Source organism: Mercenaria mercenaria, chromosome 11 (assembly GCF_021730395.1).
Source record: "Mercenaria mercenaria strain notata chromosome 11, MADL_Memer_1, whole genome shotgun sequence".
Classification (NCBI taxonomy): domain Eukaryota; kingdom Metazoa; phylum Mollusca; class Bivalvia; order Venerida; family Veneridae; genus Mercenaria; species Mercenaria mercenaria.
In genome coordinates this window covers 15,628,132-15,641,216 of record NC_069371.1, presented here as the reverse complement: position 1 = coordinate 15,641,216, position 13,085 = coordinate 15,628,132, and the positions used below count along the sequence as shown (strand labels likewise).

Genomic DNA, 13,085 nt, shown 5'->3' with positions numbered 1-13,085 from the left:
TTCTTACACTGTAGAAACGAAGTACTGTCAAAACCAATTACTGCGCATACTGCTACATCAATTCAATACAACACTGTCTTGGTCTGCTATAATTTGCTGTCGATTTGTAACTGTAAAAACGAGGTAGATATTTGTATTTCTATTTTTACGTGCAATGGCTTGTAATATTTGCAATTGTCATGTTATGTTATGACTATGAGCTGAAACAAAGCTCTTGTTCTCTTCTGTTCTATTCTGTTCTATTCCCGTATCTTTCGCTGAAAGAACGCATGCGTCCCCATTTGAGAAGCATATTGCGTGCTTGTGATCTTCTGTTGTGTAGTACGTAATAGTTACCGTACAAGTCTTCATAGTATTTACAGACCCGGGCGGCGATATGAAAACCGAGATGAAGAGCGTAGCGATCGATGTTTTCAAAAAGTTATGTAAATGCTATACAAGACTGCTATAGTGTCTTACTAAAATGCTCAATAAACAGTGTTTTAAGTCAATGTAAGTTTAAGACGTTAAAAATCACGTTGTACGGAAAAAAGGGCAAGTAAAAGGGCACTAGTATGTAGATTCATTTAAACTATGGAAAGCTATCAATCTATAGGTTCAAGGACGCTAATGCTTTTATTTATACGGGGTGCAATATGAGTAATGTAGTGATATATACATTGTACTATATCAAGACTTTTATCAGTCACTGTATCAGTGAACTAATATAAAGCGACTACATGTACTAGTAAGTTTGCTTCACAAGTACGTAGATCGTAAATCAACTTAAATATTTTACATTAAACTGTATTGTCATATTTTCAAGTATCAAATAACATGAGATTATTCGTATGTTTTTCCTGGTTCTTATTTGTAACACCACTGACGGAAAAAGCTGTAAACAAGATGGGCAGTGTAAATGTATTTTTGACGACGGAAGTGGAACAGTTGATTTAAGCCCTATCGGAAGACAAGACGGAACATCTTTGTAAGTTCAAAATTTATATGTTAAAACGTTATATTATCAAATATGATTTCATTTTGCTTCTGAACTTTAGTTTAAGCCTGCCAAGTCTGTGAATTGTCTTAAATGCATTTCTCGTACAGGTCAGAGACCACTAATTCCAAAAAGTACAGGGACATACTTTGATTAAGGTAACCGTATATCCGGGAATAAGGTAATGTTTAGTCCGTTCTGATTGGTCTGCAATGTAAAAAAAACGGAGAAGTGATTTGTTTTCGAAATAAAACTTTGTAAGTGCGTTTGGAGTATTTTATTATATTTTTTGACAATACTTGCTTCATCTGATGTGCACTAAAACTAGTTTCATGAAACGATATTCTGTGCGAAGTAAACAAGGGGTCAACACATACACGCGAAAAATACTCAAAGTATGACTATTCATATGCTTTTTAGTCGTGATTTTTTTCGAATAAAATATGAATAAAATATGGAAGGCCGTACATGCGATAATGTTATAATGGAAGCCTATGGGAAAAAAATGATTGTCTCTAACCTACAGAAAAAATATACATGATATTAATGAACATAACATTATACATGTTCTTGTGCAATGCATCTCATTCATTGATAACGGAAGTTATCTCATGTAGAAAAGTTGCCGCTATATCAGTTATACATTGGTTACGTTACTGCAGTACATTATATTCATATCGTTTTAGGCCAATTCTTCAAAAATGCCATTTGACCGTCTTTTACCTAAGATCATTTTAGCGCTTTCATTACAGATCATATCAAGCCTGCATTTACAACCGATTTAATTTCTAAAACTTTGCCTGAAAAAAAAAACAACTTTCATTCTTCATGCGATATTGAATACATGTGTATGTTCAAGCGAAAATACAGACAATGACATATGCAGAGGTGAACAGGGTTCAGATATAGTCATTTAAAATAAAGTAATTAATTTCAAATCTTGCATCAAAAGTGTAATACAAGTAACGTCAGAATTTGACTAATAAAAGAATATTATTTAATTTTTCTTACACTATACCACACTGAAAACTGTTGAGTTAGCGATACAGTTTTGTGTCCTGTACTTTTATATTTGTATGTTCTCTAAAACAAAGTAGCATTATACTGTGGGATGTTCTTTTCAAAATAAAGAGATGTTGCATTTCATTTTACTTAATAAAGAGCTGAGATATTGCACATAAAAATGCACACGCATTTCAAAAAAAAAAGAAACACTATCATGCATTAATTTCAGGATACAAGATCAGTTTGCCCCAGACAACTACGCATATTCCTTCAATCCCTGTTACCCATTCATTGAAGGAACGTGTGTCAACGCAGCGGTAAGAATAACATTTTTTCCAGAACTGTTGCGTTTACATTTTTATATGTATTTGCCAATTCTCGCTTCATTTGAGCAACAAATTATGACAGTCACTGTAATATAAAGCAGTTTTTATGCTCACCGAAGGGAGAGGCATATAGTCGCCACTGTGTCCGTCCGTCCGTCACACTTCTTGTCAAGTATTGAAACTTTATACAATGATAAATCTCATAGAGAGGAAATGCAGTGACAAGGAATTATAACTTTAGGAGGTCTCAATTTAAAATTATATCCCTTTATTTTGAAAACCTTGTTTGAGGCATAACTTAAATACTATGTAAGTTATTGACTTCATACTTCACATATTCCTAGAAATCAATGAGAGGGAGTGCAGTGATAAGAAACTATAATGCTTGAGGGTCCCATTTTTGAATTATCGTCCTTTTATTAAAACCTTGCCAGGAGCATAACTCAAATACTGACAAATACTACGTAATAAGCTATTGACTTCATACTTTACATATTCATAGAGATCAGTGAAAGGGAGTGCAGTGTTAAATAACCACAACTCTTGCTGACCATGTCTGTCTTTGACTGAAAAAACCCTTATGCTGCGGTAATTTCGAGGATCATCCATCGGTATTACCAATCGTCTTGTTTCAGTTGTTTATGTTAATGTTAATGTTTTAAGAACCATTTGCATTCAAAATATTAGAAGTGGCCATGTCTGTATATCTACCAGTCTTAATAACATATGTTTGAAACAAGAATTACGCAAAATGTGTATTTTATTGTAAATGTACATTGTGAATGAGTCATGATCCACTAAAAAGCCGGAATATCACCCTAAAGTGTTAATTGTTAGTATTCAATATTATATGACAAATACATTTTAGAGGGCCTCCTTGGTAAGAGTGGTCGAAACTCCTATTCCTCATCGCTGTGGGTTCGAATCTAGTTTGGGATGTAAAAATAATACTTCCATTTAGGGAAGCCAACTATCTTGCTTACGGAATGTCTGCGGTTATTACTCGGGTGCCTGCCCGTGCATGAACTAATGCATGGAGTAGCACGCGTGCACTTCCTTCTCAATCTAAAGTCAATGACATCAGCTCTATTAGTCTGGCTTAAAGTCTAACCTAACAAACACAAATCCGAGATACTTTATCTTTAACGTATACATGTTAAGTGCATATTATCAAACTGCAGAACCAGATTGCAATGATATTAAGATCATTTTACCTTGGAGAGGCGCATATCTAACTTTATTTGTGTGCAATTTACAGGCATGTCAGTATGATTCTGCAAACATCATCTATTATAACATTGGAGATGCATCGAAAGTTACACTATCATATAATGGTATTAACGTGATAGGGACTTACGTTTCAGATGACGGGGTTAGGTATGTATATAATAATAATAATTAATTAATTAAGTAAGTAATAATGATAATAATTTCTTTATTTTACGAAGGTTAACTCATCATGCAATGACATAAGCAGAAATCACAAATGAAATCACATATTTACAATGAAGCCTTCAGTAAGGTACAAATTATTGATATACATATTAAAACATTACGACATCTAAAAACTGCAAAAGGTAAAAATGAATTTGATCTGAGCACCTGTAGCAGTATGATCATGCAGTGCAGACTTCATCAAATAAAAGTTTTTTTGTAACTCTATTTTAAAAGAGTTCACATTCGCTGCATTTCTGATAATAACTGGTAATGAATTCCACACTTTCATTGATAAAAATTTGAAAGATTGTTTCATATAATCTGAATTGAGTCTGAAATGAGCAATTAAATCTTAGGAACGGAAACAGTAATATACTCAGGATTTGAACCATGTAGAGCCTTATACCTCATTACAGCTATGTGTAATTTATGTCTGTTTTCGAAAGAAACCCATTTCAGTTCTTTAAACATAGCAACAGAAGAAGTTAACTAAGGTTTTCTAGCAATACTTTTCCGAAACACTGAGACTTTTGAAAGGTAAGTTTTGGGAGCATTACGCCAAATTATCGCACCGTAGTCAAAAATCGGAATGATATAGGCATTATAAAACATTAATTTTTCTTTCATTTCTAGTGTAAGAAATTTTGAGATTTTTCGGAGAAGTGTAAATTTGTTAGATATTTTTTACAGATATTTTCTATGTGTACATCCCACTTTAAATGCTGATCGATATGTGACAGAATTTATACGACAGTTATTCTCTGTTACATTTAGAGAAGCAGAATGTCCTATTTTATACTGGGAACCTATCAGCATCGAAATAGTTTTTACAGGACTAAGTACTTGATTGTTTGCAACGCACCATTTATCTATGGTATGTAAGTCAGACTGTAAATTGGTCTGAGAGAAACTGACCGATCAGCCACATATAGAGTTGAATCATCACCATACATGTCAAGGTTAGAACTTTTCAAATGTAAAGGCAAATCGTTAACGTATAAAAGAAACAACAAAAGACCTAAAATTGATCATTGAGGCACTCCTGTTTTTATGAATGATTCAGATAGTAGATAGGGATTATACTACGGTACGAGAACAAAGTGGAGCACCGCCTTGTAACGGTCAATGGCAAAGCACAACTGAGGATTTTTTTTCCGGTGCGCATCAAGCCTTACTCTTCATCGCACAATGTTCCAAATTCAATGACATTCTTAGTTAAAGTTATCCTGCAAGGACAATCCCATATACACGTAGTGGTAAAACATAAAAATGACCGTGCAAAAATACAAAAAAGGAACAAAACTTAAAGAAACATATACGCATATTCTCCATGCGTTTGTGGAAGGAATATCAAAAACGGAAACACCTTTAAGGGCCCGCCAAAACTGTCTATAAGACAAGTATCAAAAAGGATCAGTCCAAGTGTGCTTTAAAGTCACTACGACACATGTTAGGTCATGTGGCAACTTTCCCGACAACAGGACCCGTATTCATCAGCGTTTAAAGTCACTATACAACACATGCAACGTCATGTGTCAACTTTTTCCGACCCCAGTATCCGTATTCAACAGCCTTTAAAGTAAAGTTTAGCTCTGTCATTGTTTTATCAGCATGAAGAATAGATTTTAAAGGTTAACTCTATCATTGTTAAATCAGCATGAATACTCATTTTGAAGCTACAGACAGCTCAGCAACATTTTATTAGTATAGATTTGCTATAAATATAGCTATGACAACTTACATATTGTTTCAGTTTCAGTCTTGATTGATGAATACGGACCCAGGTGCAGGCATTATTCCAGGCACGGACACACACCTGGGCAAAACTATCACCTTCCGCAATACAGCTGAATTATCACCGTGGTAATCTATACTTTTACTGGCTATTTGCAGGTCAAGTATTGTAACGTTTCAGTGTGATCCAAATGCAGACCCTCCAATAGCTACTGCTGCGGGACACACTTCTTCTACAGTATACGTAATGTATATTTCCAAAGTTTTCGTTTGTTTGTTTGTTTGCTTTTGGTTTAACGCCGATAACAGTAGTTTAGTTATGCAACGTCGGGCAGTTAACCTAACCAGTGAATTCTGTACCAGTAGAAATTTGTTCTCCGCATGTAATTGCCAACTTCCCCATGTTTCCAAAACTACAATAAGAAAATCTCAGTATTTTGCTCAAATACACATGTGGATAATCATAAAAGTGTTTCAACAGCTTTCAAACTAAAACGTTTTATTCATAAATGGATTACTAGTATACCAAATTGTTAGCAATATTTCCAGTACATTAAGGGTAGACAAAATGTAGGTCGTAGGTATCTTAACTATTTGCTTTTTACTCAAAACGAGTGGTGTTTAAAAAGAATGATAGACAAACAGGACTTTTAATTCTTGCCAAACCCATTTTACATATTAATTACAATTTAAGACGTCTTAAAACAGTACAACTGCGGGTCTCAGAAATTTAAGGTGTAACGGTATCAAACATGAAATTAAAAATAGAAAATAAAACGTGACTGTAAATTTCCCGGAAGCACAGAGCACAACATACACGGCCAGAGCTATATATTGCATAGTAATTGAAAGATATAGCAGATGGGTTGCTTCAAAAATACAACACCAAGTACTTTTTAATTATATTCAAGATGTAGAAATGGGTGTTGGATATGCATATATAAAGCAAAACAGACAAATAGGACAAAAAATACAGGCAGCGCTCAGGGATGGCTGGTGGCAAGAAAAAAACAGTTGGGAACACAAAGTACCTTATCTCACTCAAAGTAAAAGCGGATGTAGGGGCGCGTAAAAGTTAGAGGCGGTTTTGTTTGGTTTAACATCCCACCGTCACATGCAGATTTTCGAGTGAGGCTTAAACCAACATCGGTGAGGGGCAAGTGATTAAGTCAGCGACCTCAAACATTCGACTCGGGAGGCGACTAAAAGAAGGGACGGGGGAATAACACCACAAAGAAGCAAGACAATATATGTAACAGTGGCGGTGGGGGGGGGGGGGGGGGGGGGGCATTACAACCTCATTTTACCAATGCAAGTACAAGTACTACACGAAGATTTAAACAGATTTGAAACAATGTCTGTTAAAAGCAATACATATGACGTAGTAATAATCATTCTGTTGCAGGGGTTTACAGTAACTTCTAAATACGCATGCCCGTCATCTCAGCCAACACCAACGCCAACGCCAACGCCAGGAGAGGGGTATGAAAACCAATCAATTTATGTACATATACATTGTGATACGTGTAAGAAAATAAAGATGGTACAAGTAAAGCGTCGTACTCATTTATGCTGGAATAAAGCATTGGCAGTTACTTGAAATAACAACTGCACTTTTCTTTTTCATTTGTATTAGATTGCCTCTTTTTATCAATACATGTAACAAGTTATTCCGCACGATTAAATTCAACTTTTTATATTTGTAACAATAGAATTGTAGAAAACACCTGGTACCGATCTGTAGTGAGTGCTAAGCATTCACAGTAGCTCTAATAACTATATACATTTTGCAGGTGTTATACCAATTTCGGTGACTTTACAAAGAAATGCAGAAAAACGTACGACGGGAAAGACGGGTATATTAAGCTTTTAATCATTGAAGACTGGGACGGCAGGTGCGTGTTTCCCGAAAATGAAGATGTTGCTGTGAGTCTACACAATACAAAATCTACATGTGATGACGTCACTACTAGGTGCAATCCCGTGCAAGCCTTCTCTGTCAATGGCTATGTATGCAAAGAGGTGATTGATCAGCGCACAAAGAACTCTGATCTTATTGTATTAATCAGCAAGATTATCGGGCGTTTATTTTAGTACTGTAACAACATGCTATGGTTAACAGCCGGTCTTTGTTAATAAGACTGTTGAATATTGTTCAAACTACCACGCTAGATATAGTTATTTTATATTATATTGTACTTACGAGTAACAATAATTCCTGTCACATAAACATCTTTTATTTATCTCTATAATAGTAAATCAAAAATTTTGTTAAATCATACAATAAATAATTTCTATTTATTTTATTTCCTTGCTTATGCTTCAAAATATTTATTTATGTATTTATTTATTTGGGTTTTACGGCGCACCAACACAGTATAGGTTATATGGCGCCAAAAAGGACTATAAATTTTGGTTTCACATCTCATTTACATCGAAATAAAAACAAGAGGTAAATTTGCATACCTGCTGGAAGCACAGAGTTACAGCAAAACCAAGTGTTAAGACCCTATTAGTCGCCTCTTACGATCATGCAAGGGGTTCCAGTTCTTTTTATTATTATCATTATACCAGATGTATTGAGCACCCTTTTCATATGAAATATACGTTCAAAGGCTCTTTACAATTAAACATGTGACATATCGCAGATATGTAGGAAAATCATACATACCATACATAGATCGTCCTAGAACCACATGGGGCCCTACAAAAACTAATAACTTAAGAACAAATACACACTTCTTTCAGAATAAATTATAAAAAATACACCAATCACATATCTGATATGACGGCGGCAAAATTCCAAGTTTTTTTGTTACAACGACTTACTTATATGTCATAAGGAAACTTTCAATCTTCGGGTATTGGAGAAAGACCCCTATTGCCAATCTGGGCATTATTTCAACACGGGCACTCGGGTAGAACAACCGACCGTCCGTGAGCAAGTTAGGATGGCTTACCCACGTCATGGAAGATCTCTACACCCCAGTTGGAGCAAGTGCTTTTCAGTCCGTGACCTTAACCACTTGGGCACAGAGAGGAGGGGTAAGTGACTGAAGTTTGTCACCTTAACAAATCGTCCATAGAGCCGAAGTGCAAATGATTCTAAGAGAGCGACCTACTTGTGACCAAACAATAACAAATTTCTCTCTATATACGAGGGATGTTCGAAATGAATTGCTTATTTCTATCTGGAGACTTCAAATTTCAAGTTAGCCCAAAAGGGCTCATTTCATGCCCTCGAAGTACTCCCCGTGGCTAGAAATGCAAAATTTCAGCCGATGTATCCACTTCTTGAAGGCGTCACGGTACGCTGATTTTGGCACAGTAATAAAATACTGATGAATGGCAGATCCAAGTGCCTGTCGGGACTGGTATTTCCGCCCAGCAAGGAATGATTTCAATTTCGGAAACAAAAAGAAATCATATGGGGCAAGGTCTGGGCAATACGGGGGGTGAGGCAAAACAGTTACTTTTTCTTTCTTCAAAAACGCCGTAACTATTGCGGAGGTATGAGCGGGGGCATTGTCATGTAGAAGACGGACATGTTTAAAACCAGTGGTAGGGCGTCGTTTCTGATAATACTTTTTCAGTTTCTTCAGTACTACGTCTTTGTAGTACTTTCCGGTGATGCTTTTGCCCTTTTTCACCGGCACTTTTATTGCGACTCCTTCACCAGAGAAGGAGATTGCATACAAAACCTTCTTTGCACTCAAAGAACGTTTGGCAATTATTGGGCGTTTGCTGTGTTTAGTGGCCCAGATCTTATTGCTAACCTTTCTGACGGGCTCAAAATAATGGACCCAGGTTTCATCACCTGTGACGACATTGGCAAACTGCTTTTTGTCATATTTTGGAAACATTTGAAGCAGCTTTTTGGCCACTTTAACCCGTTGCCTCTTTTGCTCATCAGTCAACAGATGTGGCACCCATCTAGCAGAAATCTTTCTGACTTTCAAATGCTTCTTCAAAATAAGGTGAACCGTTGATAGTGATATGCCTACCTTTCGTGCAATATCACGAACTGTAAATCTGGCATCTCCTTCAATGATTTCCTTTATTTTGGAAACGATTTCTTTACGAGATGCAGATTTTGGCCTACCTGATTTCGGTGCATTTTTGATGGACTCTACACCAGACTCAAATTTCTTTTTCCACCGCCGAACTGTGTCATAAGACACACAAGAAGGTTCATAAGCAGTAGAAAGTTCAGTCATCAGCTGCTTCAAAGAACAACCAAGTTTTGAGCGAGCTTTGATGTGAGCCCGTATTTCATCTTTCTTGTCAACGCTTCTACCAACCATTTTTACTACAGTGGTCAATGATTGCGTGTATTCAAATGGCAAATTTTATGTCTTACACTTAGCCTAACATGTACATTTATACACCGTTGTGTAGGTATTGAATAACCCTATACAGGTAGGTATTGGTTTTTATCGTGCCCCACGTGGATATCGAGCTAGAGGACAATAAGCAATTCATATCGAACACTCCTCGTATATTGCAAGATTTTATTTTTAAACATAATATAACATCACTCATATTCACTCAATTATGTAAATCTGGTATAATAACAATTATAATAATAATTTTAATTAATTAGATATTTTATACAATTTGGTAAAAAAGAATTACCAATTTGATCGCCGAAGAAAAAAAAACATGTATCAGTTTGTTAACACAATGTCTAATTACTTAAAACAATACTTCTAGCCCCGATTGGATTGTGAAGGAAGATCCTAGGTGCCCCTCTGTGCATTATTTTATCACGGGTGGGCACCAAGATAGGACCACCGACCTTCCGTAAGCCAAATGGATGGCTTCCTCACTTGAAGAAGTCAACGCCTCGAGTAAGGCTTGAATCCACATCGGTGAGGGGCAAGTGGTACTTATACAAGAGCTGTCCGTACGACAGCATGCTCGACTTTTCTCAGTTCTTGTCTCTGAGCTTTGCCAGTAAAGTTTTATAGAACTTTAACAAAAAATTAAGTTAAAAAGGGGACTCTGTCAAAATTAAAGTCAGAGCCAATTTAGATTGTTTCTACTGGTGTAGACTTTGATAGTATATGAATATTTTAAGTTTCAAGTGAAAAGCTTTGATAGTAACAGAGACATTTGACTTTATCAAGAACTTTAACGAAATAATTCTTAGTTATAAAGGGGCATAACTCTGTCAGGATTCAAATCAGAGTTACTGGGATTGGTTCTCTTGGTGTAGACTTTGGTAGTAAATAACTCTAACTCTAAGACTTTACAGTTTCAAGTCAAAAGCTTTGATAGTAACAGAGACGTTTGACTTTATTTAAAATCTACGGCGACGCCGATGCCGGGGCGAGTGCAATAGCTCTGTTTTTTCTTCGAAAAGTCGAGGTAAAAATGGTAAATCTATCTTTGAAATTATGTTTCTTTCACCAAATCATGTAACATTCGCTACTAAGATCAAATAATCGCAAGTAGTAGTAATTTCGACTTGGAGCGCGAGTCATGAAAATCACAATATTAGTTTCAAACATGAAAAATATAATGTCATATAAAGTAGACAATTAACTATCACAGAGAATAACTTTTTATATAAATAAACAATCGCACTACGTATAAATGAACAATCAGATAACGATCGAAAATATCACATTCATTTCATAACTCTCACACGTAGTAGACATTTAAGATAATGAACCCGCTGTGACAATCGGCAAATAACGTAGCCTATGTATGTGACTTTGGTATTTTCCAGAATGTCATGTGTTTGCTTAGTTATATTCACGTCCAAAGAATACCCAAATGTCTAACTAACAAGAGATCGAAATCACAGAAAATTGCAGTGTCGTTTCGGGTGTACTGCCAGAATAGCAGGCAAAATGTGAAGTTCTACTATTCAATCTAAACATGTATATCAACACCCACAAATAAAAAGTATTGGTCTTTACATGGAAAAATAGTTCAAATTCACAGCTGAAAAGTGTTTACACATTAAGAATAGCTTCATGCTTTTCATCATAGGAACCTTGTGCATTGACATACAGGCGTCTTGTTCTTTCTCCAAGTATACCATAAAATATAAATACTGCCTCGTAATCTTCTGCATGTCTGAAATTTTTTAAAAAGGCAAATTCATACTTCTGAGTTGAGTGAAACTGGGGTGCTGTTCAAAAACGCAACAGATATTAAACATCTTATTTACATATATCTATCACAGGCACCAGTATCGGACCTGGGACAAAAAATATGGCCTTGTTTTCATCCTAAATGAAAAATATGTAATGAAATATGAGCCCCCTTCAAAAGATACATATGTGTACTGAAGGCCAGAATCTCGAGAATCGAGCCTGCGAGCAATGGATTCACTACCCGGACCGTTGTGAAATAAATTCTCTAGACAATTAAACAAACTACCTATCACTTTTTCCCGTATACATTTAGCTACAAAATGAGACCGACCCCAAGTCTCTAGCCCTTCCCGTTCATGAAATATCTATCAGGAAACGAGTGCTTTCCTGCTGAAAGTCCCAGGTAGATAAAAATGCGGCACAAAGAATCGGTACGTAAACATAGACTACAGTATGGTTGTCCGACGAGTACGGCTCAAATTCAATAAAAAATACTAAATAGTATAAATAAATACATAAACAAGGGGCACTCACAATCGTCAGTAGCATCTCAAACACGCGATATTGGCGTTTCAAATTTTTCCACGGTCTTTCAATAGAATGCTACGCCATTGAACAGAATTCATTAGGTATTTTTAAACGCAATTTCTGATTGGCCAATAGCGACACACCTCCGACAGAATCGCACAAAATTACTCGGATATTATCGTATCGGTTTCAATGGCGGGGAATACACTTGAAAGACCGACGGAAAAATAAAAAAAAGTAAATATCACGTGCAGCAGATGCTACTGACGGTGGTGAGTGGCCATAATTTACATATTTAGTAATACTTGTTATTAATGGCAAATGAATTTGACCCTTGCTAGGATGACAAACATCTTTTAGTCCGTGATTTCGTACCGTTTCGTTGTGCCACATTTCTGTCTACCTGGAACTTGCAACAGAAAGGCACTCGTTTTCTGACAGATATTTCATGAACGGGGAGGGCTAGAGACTTGGGGTCGGTCTCATTTTGTAGCTAAATGTACACATGAAATAGTGACAGGTAGTTTGTTCAATTGTCTAGAGAATTTATTTCACAACGGCCCGGGAAGTGAACCCATTGCTCGCAGGCTCGATTCTCAAGATTCTGGCCTTCAGTAGACATATGTATCTTTTGAAGGGGGCTCATACTTCACTACATATTTTTCATTTTGAACTCATTTAGGATGAAAACAAACATATTTTTGTCCCAGGTCCGATACTGGTGCCTGTGATATTTATGTATATAAATAGCATTATTAAAAAGGTCAACTCTCGAGTAAAATTTTTGTACAGAAATTGCCAGTACTTTAGTCAAAACAAAAATGACCTTAGCGTCTGCCTTTGTCCAGTGCCATTTAGATTAGTCTTGTTCAGCTTGATATTCCGGTCTAAATAAGAAACTGAAATCAAAATTACAAACTTCACAAAACAGAATAACTAGATTTGTTTTAAATTTACCTATTAGAACCAGTA

The 13,085-nt window shown here is 36.0% G+C and overlaps 1 protein-coding gene across 1 annotated transcript; it reads left to right on the top strand.

Annotated features, from left to right (window-relative positions):
• Window positions 1-718: 718 nt before the first annotated feature.
• Window positions 719-7,779, top strand: LOC123530766 (uncharacterized). The gene is made up of 6 exons (XM_053518625.1): window positions 719-967; window positions 2,211-2,298; window positions 3,566-3,684; window positions 5,638-5,722; window positions 6,884-6,960; window positions 7,272-7,779. Exons 1-6 carry the CDS (start codon window positions 831-833, stop codon window positions 7,570-7,572), a joined length of 807 nt encoding a protein of 268 aa, XP_053374600.1. The 5' UTR covers window positions 719-830; the 3' UTR covers window positions 7,573-7,779.
• Window positions 7,780-13,085: the final 5,306 nt, after the last annotated feature.

Excerpts from the sequence above, each read along its gene's own strand:
- LOC123530766 (XM_053518625.1), top strand. The coding sequence starts at position 831 with ATGTTTTTCCTGGTTCTTATTTGTAACACCACTGACGGAAAAAGCTGT. Across the intron at positions 5,723-6,883 it reads ACACTTCTTCTACAGTATAC|GGGTTTACAGTAACTTCTAA; the intron begins GTAATGTATATT and ends ATTCTGTTGCAG. Across the intron at positions 6,961-7,271 it reads ACGCCAACGCCAGGAGAGGG|GTGTTATACCAATTTCGGTG; the intron begins GTATGAAAACCA and ends TACATTTTGCAG.